The sequence below is a fragment of the Anomaloglossus baeobatrachus genome, chromosome 5, assembly GCF_048569485.1.
Source record: "Anomaloglossus baeobatrachus isolate aAnoBae1 chromosome 5, aAnoBae1.hap1, whole genome shotgun sequence".
NCBI lineage: Eukaryota > Metazoa > Chordata > Amphibia > Anura > Aromobatidae > Anomaloglossus > Anomaloglossus baeobatrachus.
The window spans coordinates 104,273,737-104,297,044 of NC_134357.1; the positions used below are offsets into that span (position 1 = coordinate 104,273,737).

The 23,308-nt window shown below is 45.6% G+C and overlaps 1 protein-coding gene across 1 annotated transcript in view; it reads left to right on the plus strand.

Annotated features, from left to right (window-relative positions):
• The window catches only part of STAMBPL1 (STAM binding protein like 1), a 135,586-nt gene that overhangs the window by 49,169 nt on the left and 63,109 nt on the right, over positions 1-23,308 (plus strand). Inside the window, 5 exon segments of the mRNA XM_075348737.1 lie at positions 11,572-11,655; positions 14,981-15,198; positions 15,282-15,357; positions 16,619-16,658; positions 16,661-16,713. Of these exon segments, the coding sequence (XP_075204852.1) occupies positions 11,626-11,655; positions 14,981-15,198; positions 15,282-15,357; positions 16,619-16,658; positions 16,661-16,713 (417 nt within the window). The 5' untranslated portion in view covers positions 11,572-11,625.

The following is a 23,308-nucleotide window of genomic DNA, read 5'->3' on the forward strand; positions in this document are numbered from 1 at the left end:
GGATATTGAAATCACCCATAACGATGGTGGGGATGTCGGTGGAAAGGAAGTGTAGTAGCCAGGTGGTGAAATGGTCAAAAAAGGCAGTGGCTGGTCCTGGAGGGCGGTAAATGACAGCCAGCTGAAGGTTGGAGGGGGCGTAGATGCGTACGGAGTGCACCTCAAAAGAGGGGAGCGTGACAGAGGGTGGTAGAGGAATTGGTGTAAAGGAGCATTGGTCGGACAGGAGCAAACCAACTCCTCCACCATGCTTGTTACTGGGGCGGGGGGTGTGAGAGAGTTGGAGACCACCATAAGAAAGTGCAGCAGGAGAGGCAGTGTCAGAGGGGGTGAGCCAGGTTTCTGTGATGGCGAGGAAGGAGAGTTTATTAGTGATGAACAGATCATGAATGTAGGATAGTTTGTTGCAGACAGAGCGAGCGTTCCATAGAGCTCCTGTTAGTGGGACTGGGGGAGCGGGGGCTGGGTGAATGGGTATGAGGTTTGCGAGGTTGCGGAAATTTGTGTTAGGTTGTTGAAGAGGGTTTGAAGTGACAATAGGGATGTGGTGAGGAGGACCAGGATTTGGAGCAATATCCCCAGCAGTGAGGAGAAGCAGTGAGAGTGTTAGTAAGTGGGAGCAGGAGAGGCCATGAGGTGGACGTGTGTGTCTGGAGACACTGGGTGAAATGTGGAGGAAAATATCTGAGGGGAAGGTAAGATGGGTGGGGAGGATGGAGGGAGAGATGAATAGTTCATTACTGGCTTTAGGGATCAGAGGGAGCAGTAAAAAGTGAAGTATTATAGGGGTGAAAGTGAATAGAAACACAAACATTGTTTACAGTGCCTATGTATACAGTTACCTTCCGGTCACTTCCGGCCCAATTCTGGCCTAATTCAATGCATCATACTTATATGGTGCATACTTGTATTGGTGCAGACGAAAAGTCTTGTGCAGACTTTTATTTGCCCCACTATATACACATACAAGTGCACTCAGCTGTGAAGGGGTGGGTTGCAAGACTAACCCCTTGATCACTCAATCAAAGAAATCTCACCAGCAACCTCCTAGCAACTTACCAGCGATCCCTATCAGGTTGTATCGTTGTTGGGATCGCTGGTAAGTTGTTTACTGTGACTGGGCCTTAACTGTCCCTGTATACACTAGCATAGATAAAGAGATCTTTAGAAAAAGTATTTCTAAAGATCTTTTACCGTATGCTAATGAGAGAGGGGACTAGCCCCCTTGGCGTTAGTTACCCTGGCTACTCGTCGACATTAGCATGTTAGTATGCCCCTGTAGGTGTGCTAACATGCTAATGAATATGCAGCGTCACAGGATGATATCATTCACCTCTCCGCTGCCGTCGCAAGAATGGTGCTTGCATCCGGGCTTACATCACAGAGGATAACCGCCTCTGAGATACATACCTCCCATCAATCACATGTCCGGCATCCATCTTACAATATTTTGTATTTGCTTTCTGTGTTTAGTGCCTTGTAACTTGTGTTCAGACATTGAATTGAGATGAATATCGCTTGTGGCTCTATCATATCCTTAATATAATGTTTTATTAAAATGGCCTCTTTACATTGCCGAACTGGGTCAATATTGCCTTCTTTTGACTTCACTACCAAGACAAAAGAAGCAGGCAAGGGAAGTTCCCTTTTGAGTCCCCACTCCGAATGAGAACAACAACGGGAAGCTCCCACCTTCTTCCTTTCTGGTGGACTCATGTATTAGCGCTCGATCACACTACTGTGTAATATGGATGAGTGCTTTCTGATATGTTTTATCAGAAAGCACTCACTCCAATGTTATACTATGGGCAAGTTCCGATCAGCGTTTTTTTTGCTCATGCTGATTCTCAGCATGCTGTGATTGCCAGCGTGTCTCGAATCACATGCATCCATACAAGTTTATGGGTGCATGTTATAGATCAGACAGCACTCAATATATCCAAGAGCAGTCAGATATACACCGAGAGAAACAATGGAGAAGAGGAAGAAATTAATCTTTCCTTCTCACCTGTGATCCCATTCTCTCCCATGTGAAACAATCAGATCACAGTTAGTGACACTCAGCTCACGCTCGCAGCAGATGACACTCGGCTCACGCTCAGAGCAGAACAGGAGCCAATTGTCATTAGCATATCACACCTGATGTTCTCACATGCCGATGCTATACGCCAGTGTGACCACCTTGGACCCGTGGAAGCATTGGCAATCGGTGCGAAACGGCCGTTGTCTGTGTGCACAACATCCTTACACCCTCCCCCTACGCCTGAATAAATTACAGCATTGAGAAAAATCTACAGACCGGTGAGTGCCTCATTTTTTTTTCAAATTTGAAGTTGCACAGTTCTGGAACTTTTTGAGTTAGTAGACCCGGTTAGTAGACCCATACTGAAGACCACGCTAGTCACCTGAACAGGTGGAAATAAGCTGCAAGCTGGGCTCATGCTTGAAATAGGCGACTACTAGAAAGCGTTATATTACCATTCGGGAGAAAAATAGTGACCAGTTTTTTCCTTCTTATCATTCAAACCACTCTCCAGAAATGGTGGTCTCCTAGATGAATTAGCATTATATTAATGTTAGTAGTAAAAGAACCTCATCATTTTAAAGGAAACCACTGAACAATTGTCATCTTGTGGGATGTTCAAGGTGACAATGTATACTAAAAAGCAACTGAGCGTGTGAAAATATCAGGTGTCATGAACACCTCCCACTCTGCGCATGTACCTCAAAAGTGACCTATCTCCGTAGACCGACACCCTACAGCCAGTCACACATCCACATCCACATCCACATCTGATAGGTACCATACTCTCACTCTGGCATACACATACTTTTTCCCCTTTGAGGTTTTGAGTATGTTTAGAGCAGCAAGGAACATTATTACATTTTAGATTTGGCGACTATAACCTGCAGCCATCACCACTGAGCTCTTATATACAACATTCTGGAATGCTGTATATAAGAGCCCAGGTTGCTGAGTAGAATGTAAAAAAAACATTTTTATAGTACTCATTTAAGGGGCGGTCCGGTCCGCAGGGTGTCGTTGCTCTCCGGTCCAGCGCCTCCTCTCTCCAGTCCGGCGCCACCTCTTTGATCGTCCTACGTCATGCACACTAGCCGGAATTGAGGTCCTGCGCAGGCGCACTTTGATCTGCCAAAGTATTGATCAAAGTATTGTAGTGCGCAGGCAGTCTTTAACCTTTCCTCGCGTCTGTGCATTACACTTTTTTGATGTGCCCTGAGCAGGACCTCAATGGCGGCTTGTGTGCATGATGCAGAAGTGTCATCCACACTGGGCTGGATAGAAGAAGGACGGAGATTGCATCAGAGAGGAGGCGGCAGACCGGAGAGCAGCGACACCCATCGGACCGCACCGTTAACCAGGTGATTATTATAAAAGTATTTTTATGTTATACAATGCTCTGCTCTGGGGCAGAAAATGGCTAGAAGGTTGGAGGAGTGTTTAAACTAGGAATGGGGGGCGAGGGTATTCACTTTATAGAAGGGGAATGTAGTGCAGATAGTGACCAGGGCACAAGTAATGAAATTGGGGGTGGTACGGGGGGAAGGGTTAGGACAGTTAATACAGTAAGCAGGAATACAGGTACAGAGTCATACGTAACGTGCATGTACACTAATGCCCGAAGCCTCACAAATAAGGTGGAGGAATTAGAATTAATATTGTTGGAAGAAAATTATGATATAGTGGGGATATCAGAGACATGGCTGGATGAGAGCTATGACTGGGCTGTTAATTTACAGGGTTATAGCCTATTCAGGAATGACCGTACAAATAAGCGAGGGGGAGGTGTGTGTCTATATGTAAAATCATCCTTAAAACCCATCCTGCGTGACAACATATGTGAGGGTACTGAGAATGTAGAGTCCCTATGGGTGGAGATAAGGGGGGGGAGAATGAATAATAAAATACTGATAGGGGTGTGTTATAAGACGCCGAATATTATGGAAGAGGTAGAGAATCTCCTCATAAAGCAAATTGATAAAGCAGCGAGTCTCGGAGAGGTAATTATTATGGGGGACTTTAACTATCCTGATATAAATTGGGGAACAGAAACTTGCAGTTCCAGCAAAGGAAATAGATTTTTGATAACAATGAAAGATAATTACCTTTCACAAATGGTACAGGACCCCACAAGAGGGGGAGCACTACTAGACCTTGTACTAACCAATAGGCCAGACCGCATATCAAATATACAAGTTGGGGGTTACTTGGGGAATAGTGATCACAAAATAATAAGTTTTCATGTATTCTTTAGTAAGATGTCTAGTAGAGGTGCTACAAGGACACTAAACTTCAGGAAAGCAAATTTTAAACGGTTGAGAGATGATCTTAGTGCAATAAACTGGGATGATGTACTAAGTAATAAAAGTACACAAAGCAAATGGGAGACTTTTATGAGCATCCTGAATAGGGCTTGTGCAGAAAATATACCCTATGGGAACAAACATGCTAGAAATAGGAGGAAACCCCTATGGCTAAATAGAGCTGTAAGGGAAGCAATAAAAGAAAAACAGAAAGCCTTAAAAGAATTAAAGAGGGTAGGTAGTGATGAGGCATTATATAATTATAGAAAATTAAATAAAATATGTAAAAAGCAAATTAAGTTAGCTAAGTTTGAGACAGAGAGACTCATTGCGAGAGAAAGTAAAAATAATCCTAAAATATTCTTTAACTACATAAACAGTAAAAAACTGAAAAGCGATAGTGTTGGCCCCCTTAAAAATAGTCTTGGTGAAATGGTGGAAGGGGATGAGGGTAAAGCCAACCTGCTGAATGACTTTTTTTCTACGGTTTTTATACAAGAAAATGCCATGGCAGATGACATGACCAGTGATACCATAAATTCACACTTGAATATTACCTGCTTAACCCAGCAGGAAGTACGCCGCCGCCTCGAAATCACTAAGGTTGACAAATCTCCGGGCCCGGATGGCATACACCCCAGAGTACTACAGGAATTGAGTTCTGTGATAGATAGACCATTATTTTTAATCTTCTCAGATTCCTTAATAACAGGGTCGGTACCGCAGGACTGGCGCATAGCAAATGTGGTGCCAATATTCAAAAAGGGGACAAAAACTGAGCCGGGAAATTATAGGCCGGTAAGTTTAACCTCTACGGTTGGTAAAATCCTTGAGGGTTTCTTGAGAGATGCTATATTGGAGTATCTCAAGAAAAATAACCTTATGACAGAGTATCAACATGGGTTTATGAGGGATCGATCCTGTCAAACTAATTTGATCAGCTTCTATGAAGAGGTAAGTTCAAGTCTGGACCAGGGAAATGCAGTGGATGTTGTGTATATGGACTTTTCAAAAGCTTTTGATACGGTGCCACACAAAAGGTTGGTACATAAAATGAGAATAATGGGGATAGGGGAAAATATGTGTAACTGGGTTAAAAACTGGCTAAGTGATAGGAAACAAAGGGTGGTTATTAATGGTACGTACTCGGACTGGGTCTCAGTTCATAGTGGGGTACCACAGGGGTCAGTATTGGGCCCACTTCTTTTCAACATATTTATAAATGACCTTGTTGGGGGCATGCGGAGTAGAATTTCAATATTTGCAGATGATACTAAACTCTGCAGGGTAATCAATACAGAGGAGGATAATTTTATATTACAGGGAGATTTATGTAAATTGGAGGATTGGGCTGAGAAGTGGCAATTGAAGTTTAATGTAGATAAATGTAAGGTCATGCACTTGGGTAGAGGAAATAACATTTATGATTATGTACTTAATCGTAGAACACTGGGTAAAACAGACACAGAAAAAGACTTGGGTGTATTGGTGGATGGTAAACTTCACTTTAGTGGACAGTGTCAGGCAGCTGCTGCCAGGGCTAATAAAATAATGGGATGTATTAAAAGAGGTATAAGTGTTCATGAAAAAAATATAGTTCTACCTCTGTACAAGTCACTAGTGCGACCACACTTAGAATACTGTGTACAATTCTGGTCACCGATATATAAGAAGGACATAGCTGAACTAGAGAGGGTGCAGAGAAGAGCCACCAAGATTATTAGAGGAATGGGTGGGCTGCAATACCAAGACAGGTTATTAAACTTGGGGTTATTTAGTTTGGAAAAACGAAGGCTTAGGGGGGATCTAATCACAATGTATAAATATATGAGGGGACAGTACAGAGACCTTTCCAAAGATCTTTTTACACCAAGGCCTGCGACTGGAACACGGGGGCATCCACTACGTCTTGAGGAAAGAAGGTTTAATCATAATCACAGACGAGGATTCTTTACTGTACGAGCAGTGAGACTATGGAACTCTCTGCCACATGATGTTGTAATGAGTGATTCACTACTAACATTTAAGCAGAGCCTGGACGCCTTTCTTGAAAAATGTAATATTACCAGTTATGTATATTAGATTTTATGACAGGGTATTGATCCAGGGAACTAGTCTGATTGCCGGATGTGGAGTCAGGAAGGAAATTTTTTCCCCATTGGAACTTGTTTGCCACATTGGGGTTTTTTTGCCTTCCTCTGGATCAACATGTTAGGCTACAGGTTGAACTAGATGGACTTAGAGTCTCCCTTCAACCTTAAAAACTATGATACTATGATACTATGAATGCGTCCTGGGCACTTATATACAGTATTCTAGAATGCTGTATATAAGAGGTCAGTCTTGGTGGCCACAGCTTATATTCTCCAAATCTGTTGACAGGTTCCCTTTAATATATGAAAAATAAGGTACCGTGCATACAAAAATGACAAAAAGATGAAATAATAAAAAGACATACAGACAAGCAAGTAATAAATAAAGCCCTTACAGATTAGATTGGTAAGATCACCGCAGATAATAAAGGCCCCGTTTCACACAACGACGTATCTAACGATTTATCCCCGGGGTCACGGATTCCGTGACGCACATCCGGCATCGTTAGCGATGTCGTTGCGTGTGACCCCAACGAACAGCCGTTAACGATCAAAAATACCCACCTTATCGTTGACACGTCGTTCATTTTCAAAAAATCGTTGATTGTTGCAGGACGGTGGTTGTTCATCATTCCCGAGGCAGCACACATCGCTACGTGTGACTCCTTGGGAACGACAAACTACAGCTTGCCTGCGGCTGCCAGCAATGAGGAAGGAAGGAGGTGGGCAGGATGTTACGGCCGCTCATCTCCGCCCCTCTGCTTCTATTGGGCGGCCGCTTAGTGACGCCGCACAAACCGCCCCCCTTAAAAAGGAGGCAGTTTGCCGGCAACAGCGACGTTGCTAGCCAGGTAAGTACATGTGACGGCTCCTAATAATTTTGTGTGCCACGGGCAGCGATTTGCCAGTGACGCACAAACGACGGGGGCGGGTGCTTTCACCAGCGATATTGCTAGCGATATCGCTGCGTGTAAAGCCCCCCTTTAGACAGATCTACAATTCAGCTTGTCTGACAATGAGGTTTTCTGGAGATATTATAAAAAGTGTCATCTCTACCCCTCACCCCTCCTCCTGCTCAGTCGAGAGGTGGATGGCCAACAGAAATGTGGTACAAATAATGAATATTTACATTTACCTTTGATGTACCACCTATTTGCTAATGAGGAAGAGGAAGTTCACAGTAAGTTACCGTTTTCGCTCCTAGAAACTGTCATCTGCTCTATAATTAATTTATGTACACACTGTAGATGCTGCCAAGTGTCCAGTCATATTGGATTCATTTATCTGATCCATATCCCATCTCGTAGCACAAGCACGTTATATTAAAGACATAATAATCTATCATGAAATGAGATTATATAAAATAGCAAGTCTAGACGGGCATTGTCACCGTCTGCTTATCATCTTGTGGCAGTTTACTGTCACAACTGACTTTGAGAAGGTCGTCTTCATTGATAAACATATTGCTCCTCAGTTCTTCTTACAAATCAACTACTTTCGTAGTCGTCTTACAGAAATTAATGCAAGTATCTGATTTCCTTTGGGGATCCCCCCAACTTTTCACCTTCACCAATTTGTATATGTGAGGCTCACTTATCATATACATGTTTTGCAGAATGAAAGTTATACCTCACTAGTTGTTTGACTTGGTAAAAATGAGGAATATAGGACAGTTAAAAAATAATTGTCAAGCTAGTGAGTGTGGACCCACTGTATTACGCTTCTGGGTTTACCTTAAAGTTGTGTGACTAAGCAACTACCTTGTCTTCACTAGAGCCTCTGATGGTGAGGTTAGGCATCTGCTGGAAGGTAGCCGCCATGAGCCACTCCAGGGCAGTCTCCGGTTCTGCAGTAGCTGAGCCCAGGGGTCAGGAAAGCAGGTACTGACTAATGTACAGGCTTGATGGCTGGAACAGATTAACAGGCTAGTACTAGCAGGATGGCTGTTAGAGTGAATGGCAAGTACTAGCTGAATTGCTGGAACAGACTGTTACACGGGTATGGGTATGCACGACTGGAATGGACTCGGGAACTCTGGTACAGTGGCAAAAGACAGGACCGGACTCAGGAACTTGGGTTCTGGAACTCAGGACTGGAAAAAGTACAAGGAATCTGACAACTAGCTAATGTACAAGACAAGACAATTCCATTGCTCAGTAACTTCCCTAAGCAGAAGGGTGCCTTGTGTACCTAGCGGCCTCCAGCTATTTGCTGGGGACACTAACAAATTGCCCTTTAGGAGGCGGGGAGTGTGCATGCTTGCACCCTTTTCATGCTCCCAGGAGACCTGCATGGTGTGCGCAGGACTTGGGAGCAGAGACGCAGCGGGGACCAAAGCAGGAGCCGCTGGAAAGTAGGATATATAAAATGGAGGTACAATATCTCTAGTTAATATCTTCATATAATTGTATAAGGAATACGTACAACATGGATCTTGAACATGGCTGTGAGCTTGGCATGCTCCAATGTTGTTATACTGACATATGGTACATGGACAGGACTGTATGGCTCTCAATAAAGCCATCAATACCCTTCAGTTTTCTCAATTTTATGAGCCCTAGAAAAAGCTCCTGTTTGAAATAACTTTCTTACAACAGGGATGCGCATTATAGCAATGCTAATACAGTTTGTGTCCTGGTTTATTTGTGGATCTGTGTATTTTGCAACATAAATACAATAGATTCCTTAACAGTAAGGGGGCTTTACACGGAGCGACATTGCTAACAATATCGCTAGCGATGGCACCCGCCCCCGTCGTTTGTGCGTCACGGGCAAATCGCTGCCCGTGATGCACAATCTCACTCGTCCGTGTCACACATACAGCCCTCCCTAATGACGTCGTTGTGGGCGGTGAACAACCTCCCCTGAAAGGGGGAGGTTTGTTCGGCGTCACAGAGCGGGCCGCCAATAGAAGCGGAGGGGCGGAGAGCAGCCGCATCTCCGTCACTCCCACTTCGGTGCTCGTTGATGACACAGGTACGCTGTAGTTCGCCGTTCCCGAGGTGTCACACTTAGCGATGTATGCTGCCTCGGGAACGATGAACAACCTGCGTCCTCAACAACCAACTGTTTTTTTTAAAATGAACGACGTGTCAACGATGGTCGATTTGGTGAGTATTTTCCATTGTTAACGGCCGCTTGTTGGTGTCACACGCAACAACGTCGCTAACGATGCCGGATGTGCGTCACGAAATCCGTGATCCCGGCGATATATCGTTAGATACGTCGTTGTGTGTAACTGGGCCTTAACACCATAATTCATGTTATATTCCATTAAACCTTAAAAATCCAAAATGAGTGACCATGTTGTAGTAGTTTTTGTATTTTATGTGACTTCTCTATTTCTGCTCACTGAAAGCCCTTTACAGATGTACACACACGTCTACAAACTCTTAAACCAGATGTTTCTGTTTATTCCACGGCTCTTTAACCTTCAATTGATCGAGTCCTGTAGACATATTTCCTGTTGTAGGAAGACACATGGTTTATAAATATTAAACAGAGCTGGAACATTTGAAGTCCGGTGCAGATCGTGTATTGATTTTTCCATCCTGGTCCTGTTAAGTCACTTGTGTCTGTCTACATTTCATTGATGCAACATTGCTGGATTTATTAGTACAGTATTCTGATGATTTTTTCAGAATGTGTAGAAAGTAATAGTTTCTCAGTGAGGTTGATTACAGAGGGCTGAAGGGCATTCCCTGTCAAAGAATCATTTTGGGATAAGCTTAGTGTCAATGAACTTTCTAAAATTTTGGGATTGTTCAAAGTGGTTCCTCCAGGATTTTTAAAACGTCTAACATTTCCCGTTAAAGGGAATCTGTCAGCTGGATTTTGCTATGTAAGCTGAAGATAGTATGCTGTAAGGGTTAACACAGAGAATTCAGGGATGCCTATCTTGTCAAGGTCCTATCTGTTGTTTATTTGCTATGTTTATTTAAGCAGCAGGGCTTATCATTGCTTGGAGTACAATGTATTGAGCATGGCAGTGTCATGGCATGACACACCTCTTCCTTTGATTGACGCTTTACTGTCAATGTACAATCTCTATAGCCTGATGTGGGCGGGACAGCTACATTATGCTGCTCTCAGATGAAGTAGCAAAAATCTGATGACAGATTAACTTTAACAGGCTTATCATTGCTTGCAGTACAATGTATTGAGCATGGCAGTCCAACATACCTCCTTCTTTGATTAACACCTCACTGTCAATGTACAATCTCTATAGAGAGCTGATGTGGGCGGGGACCACTTTCTCAGCTCAGCTACATGGCTAAATCTAAAAATTCTAATTGTGTCAGTACGGCTGCACTCAGTAATCTAAGTGATACATCGCTGGATTCAGGGTCTCTCTGCCTACATTATGCTGCTTTCAGATGAAGTAGTAAAAACCTGCTGACATATTCACTTTCAGCATTAGACTGTGTGTGTGTATATCTGTATGCCAGTTTGGTTATTAGTAGTGATGTGTAAGGATGCTCACCACTGCTCTATTGAGCATTGGGATCTTGAGCACGAATCGAGTACCGAGTATAATGGAAGTCAATGGGTAACGAGTATTTTTAAACTCCAATTTTCAATTGAGTAACAAGCAGTGGCGAGCACGTTCGCTCATCACTAGTTACTGATTGAGCAATGTCTGCTTACCATAGTCTTACTAATGTCTTAACATGTTTGTTATCCGCTCTGTATACTGTGTTACGTGTTCTAAAGCTTATATAGCACCAGCGTGTTCTGCAGAATTACATCTATCTCTGTGTAAACATACAAGCAAAAGACTGAAGGACGAACTTGATACAGATGATTTCTATCTAGGACCCCCGTATTATAAGGCAGTAGGTGGGGGATATTCCCCAGCACTTACCCTCTCACTGATATTTTTAATCCTTCACTTCATCCTCTCCCCCTCAGTTTTCTGTAACTCCTAATTCTTGCTAGAAGCAAAGCAGCTTCTAATGAGCACAGGAAAGCACGGTTGTGTTTGCTGAACATTAGTGTCATGCCGCCACTCCTGGATGTGAGGCCTGAGATCATTAAGACCATTATAATTTCTGGGTCATTGTATCGACCAATGATTCATACAGAACGGAGGAACTGACGTTATTTGATACTTGTGGAGCATTGATTTTCTTTGTTTCTCCTCTGGTTGCAGATGGACGGATTATAAAGCTATTACCAGCCCCTTCCCATCAACTCTGAAGACAGCATGGATCAGTCCATCTCCATCTCATCACTGGTGAATACCTTTCCTATATTTTCTATTAGATGTATACCTGCATTCTCTGCTGTAAAACATATCAAAGTGTCCACACGTTTGTGTATGTAATATATATATATATATATATATATATATATATATATATATGTATATATATATATATATATACTGTATATTGTACATCTTTATTTGGCTGAAACCAATAATGCCATACTTTAAGTTATGCCGCGATCTCTTCTTTATAGTTGTGATCGCCCTTTGCAGACTTGTTCCATTTTAATTTCTATTGCAAATAATATAAACTACTGTACATCTTATAAATGTGACTTACAATCTATAAGAAATAAATATATATATTATGAGCGAACCCTTCCTTCCCCTAAGGAATTAAATGACAAAGCCAGCTTTCATCCTATGTAAGCGCCAAGTACATTGTATAAGGATCCAGAGATTATACCGAGATTATATCTGTCTTGATAGATTGTCTTTATGTTTTCAGAATTAATACTTTATTGTAGTTTTGCATGGTACATTTTCAGTTCACGTTTCCTTGCTTTGTTTACTCGGGATCTTATTGACAAGGTACGTCTACCAGTATACCTTTTTTCGTATCGCTTTTATAATTCTAATATACAAAGTTGAATATCATTGTTTATACATGCCTCTTATTTTTCTCTTAAATTCTGCCTATAGTCCAGAGCTGCATTCATAGTTCAGCTCATTTCTGGTAAAAGTTAAAGAGCTTCTTGTAAAACAGTCTTTTAAAGGGTTCTCCAGGGATCAATAAGAAAAGTATCCATAGTAGATAACAGCTATGCTGATGCTGTTTGAGTTCCCCCTATAGCTATATACTCCTGCATGATGGTGTTTTAACCAGTCTTGCTAGAGAAAAGGATGGTATCTAGGAATTAAAATCTTCATAGAATTATCCTTTATTAGAAGTTTGTGACTAAAAAAATGTATAAATCAAGGATCCAGGAGTAAAAGAAATTCAGTAGCACATGTAACTTATATGGAAATACGTGTTTTGGACATGGTCCTTACACAATGGGCTGGCACAGTGGCTTAAGGATGGCATGGTGGCTCAGTGGTTAGCACTGCAGTCTTGTGACACTGGGGTCCTGGGTTCAAATCCCACCAAGGGCAACATCTGCAAGGAGTATATGTTCTCCCCAAGTTTGCGTGGGTTACTCTTGGTTTTCTGGTTTTGTTTCCACACTCCTAAGAGCCACTGATAGGGACTTTAGATTGTGAGCCCCAGTGGCGACAGTGTTGCTGATGTACCGTACTTTTTGTTTTATAAGACGCACCCCAAATTTAGAGAAAAAAAGGGGAAAAAACCTATAGGGTCCATCTTGGAATTTGGGGGTGTCTTACCGAAGGGGGGCGGCAGCGGTGGTGTAGCGGGGTCACAGGAGGCAGGAGTGGTGTTGGAGTAGTGTGATGCTGCCGGTGGTGCAGAAGGTGTCCCAGATGCTTGCTGCAGGCACTGTGAGGAAGGAGGAGCATCCAGAAACTGTCAGCGGTTCGGGCTTCGAAAAAATGGTGCCTGGAGTCGGCGCGTGTGCAGATGGAGCTCTCGGCTCAATGACAAGCAGAGATCTCAACTGTGCACGTGCCCCGCTTCGGGTGCCATTTTCCTTAAGTCCACTGCAGGGAGATCAATGGGCCGGAGGTCTTGAGCCAAAAGCTCCATCTGCCCAAGCGCTGACTCCAGATGCCATTATTTGAAGCCCGCACCGCCGACATTTTCAGAATGGCTGCCCCTGCTTCACCATCCGCAGCACAGCCCACAGCCCCAGCACAGCCCGCAGCCCCAGCACCCGTGGCCTGCATCATCTCCTGTGACCCCTCTCCACCTCCCCCGGTAAGCTACACTCGGATTATGAGACGCACCCCTCATTTTCCTCCCAATTTTTTGGTGAGGAAAAGTGCGTCTTATAATCCAAAAAATATGGTATGTAAAAGCGTTATGGAATTAATGGCGCTATATAAGTGAATATTATGTATGAAACTTCTAATTAAGGATGATTTTATGAAGTTTTCTATTGCTGGATACCTTCCTCTTCTCTAACAACTTTCTCTGATTACACTATCAGAATCTGCTGAAATAGTCTTCATGAAAATGTGGTGAGCCGACAAAACCCTTTTCTTTTAACCAGTCTAAAGCCCCCATCACATTTAACGACTTACCAGCGATCCCGAAAACGATGCAACCTGATAAGGATCGCTGGTAAGTCACAGGGAGGTCACTGATGAGATGTCAAATAGGCAGACCTTACCAACGACGCAGTAACGATGAGCGACCTGTATAGGAGGTCATTGGTAGGTGTCAAACACAGCGATGTGTCCTACCCAGCAGGACATCAGCTTTGAAGAAAATAAACCAGAACCATATGTAACGATCAGCGATTTCACAGCAGGGGCCAGGTTGCTGCTTAGTGTCACATATAACGAGATCGCTGGTGAGACCCCTATTGCGTCACAAAACCTGTGACTCAGCAGCGATCTCGCTAGCGATCTTGTTATGTGAGAAGTACCCCTTAGTCAGAAGTGATGTCATGTAAGTACACCCAGAGTGACTGCCATGTTGCCCCATATGGTCCAATCATGATCTATAGTGCTGTCACCATACCCCGCCATGACAGTAAAGTCCAACAAGTCTTCCCATGTTCCAATCATAGTTTATAGTGACATCACTACAGAAGGTCCGTGAGTTCTTGGCCCAATCACACAACATGTAGCCTCTGCAATATTTACAAATTATTGTGGGTAGCATCGGGGCGCTTAAGTCCCACCCGAAAAAAATCTTAATCGGTGATGGACCGCCTGCTTATGAGCAGAGTTTACATTCTTATCAGCTCAGGATGGCCCTAAATTACGTGGGATCGTATCTGTAAAATCAGGAGAGTCTCAGCAAACTTGGGATTGTGGCAAATAGTAGACACAGAAGTGTAAAAAAGATGCAGAAAAGGTACAGAAACTGCATCAATTAGGAAATTATAACCCTAATTATATTGAAAATGTTACTGTTTTAATGTATTAGGTCATTTTAACTTTCTTCAACCCTGGATATCTGTGTACAAACTTAGCTTATCGCTGATGGAGTGCAACCATTTTCTCCTACATCAAATTTCATTAATGGGTAGAGTAAGGAAAACGCCAATCACTTGAGCCAGATCTGTGCATAGATAAAGCAAGCAATGCTGGGGGATTTCAGTCCAAAAGACTGCAGAATTGAAAAACTCCAAACATTATGGATAAATCCAATACAGGTTGTACACACCGTACTTACTTTGTAGTACAACTATAATTTTTGATTATTTTTTATATTTTTCTGTAGAAAAAGTTGGCAGCGATGCCAGATCACACAGATGTATCTCTGAGCCCAGAGGAGCGCGTCCGTGCCCTAAGCAAGCTGGGCTGTAACATCACCATCAATGAAGACATCACTCCCAGACGCTACTTTCGCTCCGGAGTGGAAATGGAGAGAATGGCCTCCGTGTATCTGGATGAAGGGAATCTTGAAAATGCCTTTGTTCTCTACAACAAGTTCATCACGTGAGGATTTAGTCTTTCTTCTGTTCTAGATCTTCCTCCTCTAAAATCCTGCCATATGCTATAAGATGTCTCTTGTTTTGCAGATTGTTTGTGGAGAAATTGCCTAATCACCGAGATTACCAGCAATGTGAAATCCCAGAAAAACAGGTTATATTAAAGGTTGGCTGGATTTACTATCTGATCTAATATGACTTGGCTAATTCTTCATATCTTCTTAGATCAAAATCAGAAAAACTAAGATCTTGAAATTCTATTACTAGATTTGATCCACCGTTAAATTGATATTCCCTTCTTTAAGATCCTATCCTAATATATAGTTGGCATAATAATAATAATAATATAATATAATATTAGCATATATCTCCAATTAGAAATGTAGTATAGTTTTTCTGATTCACTATGTCACTTGCTTCATGTTCAGGGCATTGCAGGACCTTCGGTATCCATAAATAACTAAGATCCTACAATGCCCTCAACATGAGATAAGTGACATAGTGAATCAGGGGAACTATACTACATTTCTAATTTGAGGTATTTGCTAATATTGTTATTATTACATCATCTACATATTGGAATATGATCTTGGAGATGTTAATACCACTTTAAGACACTGTTGAATGTTACTGTGATGGTGGAATATGGGCGGTTGTGTATAATTTTGTGTAGGTTCATATTTTAGGAATGATGCTGTCCATTCTGTGTATTCCTTGTGTGTACATTTTCATGTTTGCAGGTTAATCACCCCCTGCTGGGCTTTTGTTTCTAAGCCTGGGGCAGGGGGTCCTGGGATTTACCCAAACTCTCTGCTTACCTGGGAGATTATTCAGTCTGACTGAGAACTTCAAGAGAGAAGCAGGAAGATTCATCCTCTGGGGGAGAAGCTGAGGCTCCCCAGAGAGACCTGGACATTTATCGCTTACTGGACTGTATCTGTGTTTCTGAACTATTTTACCCTCTGTGTGGTGGATTATTTTTATAGACCTTGTGACTTGCTTGGAATAAATGTTCTTTGGATTGTTCACTCATCTCTCGCTCTGTTGATTGAGTGATATGAGAGAAGGACCCCGTGACAGTTACCCACATAATAATGTGTTGAAAAGGGGATCTGTCAGCAGGATTTCATACCTCAAACTATTTTTATACAGTAGATACAATTTTGTTATTGAAATTAGTCTGAAGAGCTATTTGTAGATCTGATGGCTCGGTCACTCCAGCTCTATTCCTCGCCCACTCATTTGCATGTAAATTCAAATGCTGATTTTTCAGTAATGGAGGAGTAGACTGGCCATGTAAAGGTAATGCAGGACATGTCTTTGAATGCACATATAAATACTTTGGAGAGAGAAATCCCGCTGACAGATTCCCTTTAATGTGATATTACATGAAGTCAACTTCTTTAATTTTTCTACTTTTCTTTAAGAAATTGAAGGAGGTTGCATTTCCGAGGACAGATGATCTAAAAAAGACCTTCTCAAGAAATATAACCTAGAATATCAAGAATACATGAGAGATATAGTAAGTTGAACAGAAAGTCAATATTACATTTGATATATTTCTTTGGAGATGGGAGGATTATTGATGTGAAATGATAAAAAATGCTTCATCTATGTAATGTATATAGTGAAAGCTGCAAGATTTTTCTTGCACTGCAGTAAAGCAGTTCTCAGGACCAAAATGGAAATGTTAAATACTAAAGTAAAATATACAAGCTCATGAGTCATTTTTATAAACTAGACTCAATATAAACTTGAGATACCCCTCCCCTATATGTGAACAAATCAGCGAAGGCCAATGGTATAAAAAATAGAGACTCCATTTGATTTATGTGCAACAGCAAAGCCAGGTTTGTTTAAGCCAGTCCAAGTAGAGTGTGTTTGTGATGAAAGCATGCCTTCAAGGCCGTGAGTCATTGTATATCTATTTAGCTAAGTAAGTGCCATCTCCTAAGTTAACCTCTACTTCCAAGGAGAGTTTTTGGTATATTAAGTAAATAAACCACCTTGCTTATTCAAGGACATCTTTGGAATATATTTATGGCTTTTACTCCTTTATATAATGTTTAGTTTTTGTATCCTTTTTTGTGTTAATTCCAGCTCCTGGCCGGATTGTTGACACTTGCCCACAAGAATTGTGACGTTAAATTGCTTAGTTCAGCGCTTTCTATGATCCAAACCAATACCTTAGAAGATCAATTGTCAATCACAGCCTAGCTGATGTAGGCACATTAGTGTGTCTGAATGTCTTGTATATCCTAAGCGGTTTGTAAAAGGGAAGTAGAGCACAACCTAAATATTGTGCAAAGGATGTAAAAGACCTTCGTCTCTTTACTATACTAAGGGGTGCTTCACACACAGCGAGCTCGCTGCCGAGATCGCTGCTGAGTCACGCTTTTTGTGACGCAGCAGTGACCTCATTAGCGATCTCGCTGTGTGTGACACTGAGCAGCGATCTGGCCCCTGCTGCGAGATCGCTGCTCGTTACACACAGCCCTGGTTCGTTTTCTTCAAAGCCGCTCTCCCGCTGTGACACACAGATCGCTGTGTGTGACAGCGAGAGAGCGACAAATGAAGCGAGCAGGGAGCAGGAGCCGGCGTCTGACAGCTGAGGTAAGCTTGTAACCAAGATAAACATCGGGTAACCAAGGTGGTTACCCGATATTTACCTTAGTTACCAGCCTCCGCAGCTCTCGCTGCCTGTGCTGCCGGCTCCGGCTCTCTGCACATGTAGCTGCTGTACACATCGGGTTAATTAACCCGATGTGTACAGCAGCTAGGAGAGCAAGGAGCCAGCGCTAAGCAGTGTGTGCGGCTCCCTGCTCTCTGCACATGTAGCTGCATTACACATCGGGTTAATTAACCCGATGTGTAATGCAGCTAGGAGAGCAAGGAGCCAGCGCTCAGTGTGCGCGGCTCCCTGCTCTCTGCACACAGCGCTGGTAACTAATGTAAACATCGGGTAACCATACCCGATGTTTACCTTAGTTACCAGTCTCCGCAGCTTCCAGTCGGCGGCTCCGTGCAAGCGCAGCGTCGCTTGCACGTCGCTGCTGGCTGGGGGCTGTTCAGTGGTCGCTGGTGAGATCTGCCTGTTTGACAGCTCACCAGCGACCATGTAGCGATGCAGCAGCGATCCTGACCAGGTCAGATCGCTGGTCGGATCGCTGCTGCATCGCTAAGTGTGAAGGTACCCTAAGAGTGTGAATAATCCTCCCACATGTGCCAAAGTCCTACTGCCTTTGTAGAATGGGGAAAAAGGGTGCGAAACTAAGGGGTACTTCTCACATAGCGAGATCGCTGCTGAGTCACAGTTTTTGTGACGTACCAGTGACCTCATCAGCGATCTCATTCTGTGTGACACTAAGCAGCGACCTGGCCACTGCTGTGAATTCGCTGCTCGTTACACACAGTGCTGGTTCATTTTTTGCTCATTGCTCTCCCGATGTGAAGCACACATCGCTGTGTTTGACAGTGAGAGAGCAACGATCTGAATGTACAGGGAGCAGGGAGCCGGCGTCTGGAAGCTGCGGACGCTGGTAACCAAGGTACACATCGGGTAACCAGCGAAGTGCTTTGCTTGGTTACCCGATATTTACCTTAGTTACTAGCGTCCGCCGCTCTCAGGCTGCCAGTGCCAGCTCCCTGCACACATAGCCAAACTACACATCGGGTAACTAAGCGAAGCGCTTCGCTTAGTAACCCGATGTGTACCCTGGCTACGAGCGCTAAGCGTTGTGCGCTGGTAACCAGAGTAAATATCGGGTAACCAAGCAAAGCATTTTGCTTAGTTACCCGATATTTACCTTGGTCACCAAGCACAGCATCGTTTCCACGAGTCGCTGCTGGCTGGTGGCTGGTCACTGGTCGCTGGTGAGATCTGCCTGATTGACAGCTCACCAGCGACCATGTAGCGACGCACCAGTGATCTTGACCAGGTCAGATCGCTGGTGGGATCGCTGGAGCGTCGCTTAAGTGTGACGGTACCCTAAGGCCCTGTAGGCTCACTGCATTTTTACCCGCGTTTTTTTGCGTTTTTGATGCAGAAATTTCTTGAGAAAAGGGTTGAAACCTTTCAGGAGACCTTCCCCAGCAAAACCTATGGAAAAAAAAATACCTGTGCACACTGCGTTTTTTTTCTCAAGAACATTCTGCAGAATTTCTTGAGAAAAAGAACGTGCATGTCACTCCTTTTCTGCAGGTACCTGCATTTTTTGCCATAGATAATGGTAAAAAAACGTAGGGACCAACCTGCGGAAAAAACGCATCAAAAACACGGTAAAACGCGTGTTGTTTTGGTGCGTTATTGTTGCATTGTTTGAATGCAAATGCGCTAATCATTCAGACTCAAGACATTTCTTGAGAAAAATCCTTTTTCTAGTGCGCACAGGGCCTTATACTTATTCCTGCCGTCCTGCACAAGAATCTATTCCCAATATTGCATGTATAGCCAGTTGTTGGAGACTCCTCCCAACCTGGCTGAGGGTTCAAACACATGATCTACTTTGTGTGTTACCCTCCCCCGTCCAGCACAAGAGAAATTATATATTATTTCACAATTAACTTCCCTGCTATACAGTTAAAGATCAGGCCATTTTCTTCATTCAGGACCAGAGACATTTTAATTTCTTTTTGTACATGATTTAAGAGCTCCAATATTTTTTATAATTTCAACATGAGAAGACTTTTTTTGTCTCTTTTATAGATACTTGGGACCTACTTTTTTTTTTTACACACATTATATATATATATATATATATATATATATATAATTGCCTTATTCTGTCTGTCTGTCTGTCTTGCTCCAAAATTGTCCTTACGGTGACACAAAGCTGATTGGCCGCTGGGCTCGCCATGGCCCCGCCCCCCCGCACGGATTGGCCGCTCGCCCAGGCTCCGCCCCCCACAGATTGGCCTCTCGCCCCGGCACCCTGCAGGCATTGGCAACTCGCCATGGCCCCGCCCCCCTCACGCAATGCACGCTAGCTCTGGCCCCGCCCCCCCACGCATTCCCCGAACCGACACGGTCATGGAGCCACGACTACCAGGTGAGTACTGTACCCCTGGGAGCCCACATCAGCGTACGCCGCCAAACCAGCCGACATATACCCTCGCATTGCTGGGGCTGGCCGGCGTATGTTGGTGTGGGCTCCCGTGCGAGCGGGGGACGAGATACGCTGGTAACCATGGTAGCATAGTTACCAGCGCATCAAGGTCCTGCAGCGGCGGAACATACACACGCACACACATAACAACACACACACACATCAGATCACACTCACTCTCACACACACCTCACACACACATCACATCGCATCCACACACTCACAACATCCTGGGATATCGCTTGCTTCTCGGCGGCGATACTGTGCTGTGAGCTTCCAGGACCTGCCGGAGGATCACATGGCCAGAAGCATGTGGTATCTCCGGATGTTGTGAGTATGAGCGCGTATGTGCAATATCGTTAGTATGTGTGTGTGAGTGTATGCGATCGGGTGTGTGTGAGTGTATGCGATCGGGTGGTGTGTGTGAGTGTATGCGATCGGGTGTGTGTGAGTGTATGCGATCGTGTGTGTGTGAGTGTATGCGATCGGGTGTGTGTGTGAGTGTATGCGATCGGATCTGTGAGTGTCGGCAGAGGAGCACGGTGTGCTGGAGGAGGCTGGGAGGAGAGAGGCTGATCCTGGGGAAGGCTGGGATGGGGAGGCTGAGAGAAGAGAGGCTGATGCTGGGGGAGGCTGAGGCTGGGGTAGGCTGGGAGGAGAGAGGCTGATGCTGGGGACCGAAAAGGCTGATGCTGGGAGGAGAGAGGCTGATGCTGGGGGAGGCTGAGGCTGGGGTAGGCTGGGAGGAGAGAGGCTGATGCTGGGAGGAGAGAGGCTGATGCTGGGAGGAGAGAGGCTGATGCTGGGGAAGGCTGAGGCTGTGGTAGGCTGGGAGGAGAGAGGCTGATGCTGGGAAGAGAGAGGCTGATGCTGGGAGGAGAGAGGCTGATGCTGGGGAGGCTGATGCTGGGGTAGGCTGGGAGGAGAGAGGCTGATGCTGGGGACAGAAAAGGCTGATGCTGGGAGGAGAGAGGCTGATGCTGGGAGGAGAGAGGCTGATGCTGGGGGAGGCTGAGGCTGGGGTAGGCTGGGAGGAGAGAGGCTGATGCTGGGAGGAGAGAGGCTGATGCTAGGGACAGAAAAGGCTGATGCTGGGAGGAGAGAGGCTGATGCTGGGGACAGAAAAGGCTGATGCTGGGAGGAGAGAGGCTGATGCTGGGATGAGAGAGGCTGATGCTGAGGACAGAGAGGCTGATGCTGGGGACAGAGAGGCTGATGCTGGGAGGAGAGAGGCTGATGCTGCGGGCAGAGAGGCTGATGCTGGGAGGAGAGAGGCTGATGCTGCGGGCAGAGAGGCTGATGCTGCGGGTAGAGAGGCTGATGCTGGTGCAGCATGGGGGATGGAGCACGATGGGGGGTGCGCAGCATGGGGGATGGAGCACGTTTGGGAGTGCGCAGCATGGCGGATGGAGCACGTTTGGGAGTGCGCAGCATGGCGGATGGAGCACGTTTGGGAGTGCGCAGCATGGCGGATGGAGCACGTTTGGGAGTGCGCAGCATGGCGGATGGACCACGTTTGGGAGTGCGCAGCATGGCGGATGGAGCACGTTTGGGAGTGCGCAGCATGGCGGATGGAGCACGTTTGGGAGTGCGCAGCATGGCGAATGGAGCACGTTTGGGAGTGTGCAGCATGGCGGATGGAGCACGTTTGGGAGTGCGCAGCATGGCGGATGGAGCACGTTTGGGAGTGTGCAGCATGGCGGATGGAGCACGTTTGGGAGTGCGCAGCATGGGGGATGCAGCACGATGGGGAGTGCGGAGTATGGCGGATGGAGCACGTTTGGGAGTGCGCAGCATGACGGATGGACCACGTTTGGGAGTGCACAGCATGGCGGATGGAGCACGTTTGGGAGTGCGCAGCATGGCGGATGGAGCACGTTTGGGAGTGCGCAGCATGGGAGATGGAGCACGATGGGGGGGCGCAGCATAGGGGATGGAGCACGATGGGGAGTGCGCAGCATGGCGGATGGAGCACGTTTGGGAGTGCGCAGCATGGCGGATGGAGCACGTTTGGGAGTGCGCAGCATGGCGGATGGACCACGTTTGGGAGTGCGCAGCATGGCGGATGGAGCACGTTTGGGAGTGCGCAGCATGGCGGATGGAGCACGTTTGGGAGTGCGCAGCATGGCGAATGGAGCACGTTTGGGAGTGTGCAGCATGGCGGATGGAGCACGTTTGGGAGTGCGCAGCATGGCGGATGGAGCACGTTTGGGAGTGTGCAGCATGGCGGATGGAGCACGTTTGGGAGTGCGCAGCATGGGGGATGCAGCACGATGGGGAGTGCGGAGTATGGCGGATGGAGCACGTTTGGGAGTGCGCAGCATGGCGGATGGAGCACGTTTGGGAGTGCGCAGCATGGCGGATGGAGCACGTTTGGGAGTGCGCAGCATGGCGAATGGAGCACGTTTGGGAGTGTGCAGCATGGCGGATGGAGCACGTTTGGGAGTGCGCAGCATGGCGGATGGAGCACGTTTGGGAGTGTGCAGCATGGCGGATGGAGCACGTTTGGGAGTGCGCAGCATGGGGGATGCAGCACGATGGGGAGTGCGGAGTATGGCGGATGGAGCACGTTTGGGAGTGCGCAGCATGACGGATGGACCACGTTTGGGAGTGCACAGCATGGCGGATGGAGCACGTTTGGGAGTGCGCAGCATGGCGGATGGAGCACGTTTGGGAGTGCGCAGCATGGGAGATGGAGCACGATGGGGGGGCGCAGCATAGGGGATGGAGCACGATGGGGAGTGCGCAGCATGGCGGATGGAGCACGTTTGGGAGTGCGCAGCATGGCGGATGGAGCACGTTTGGGAGTGCGCAGCATGGCGGATGGACCACGTTTGGGAGTGCGCAGCATGGCGGATGGAGCACGTTTGGGAGTGCGCAGCATGGCGGATGGAGCACGTTTGGGAGTGCGCAGCATGGCGAATGGAGCACGTTTGGGAGTGTGCAGCATGGCGGATGGAGCACGTTTGGGAGTGCGCAGCATGGCGGATGGAGCACGTTTGGGAGTGTGCA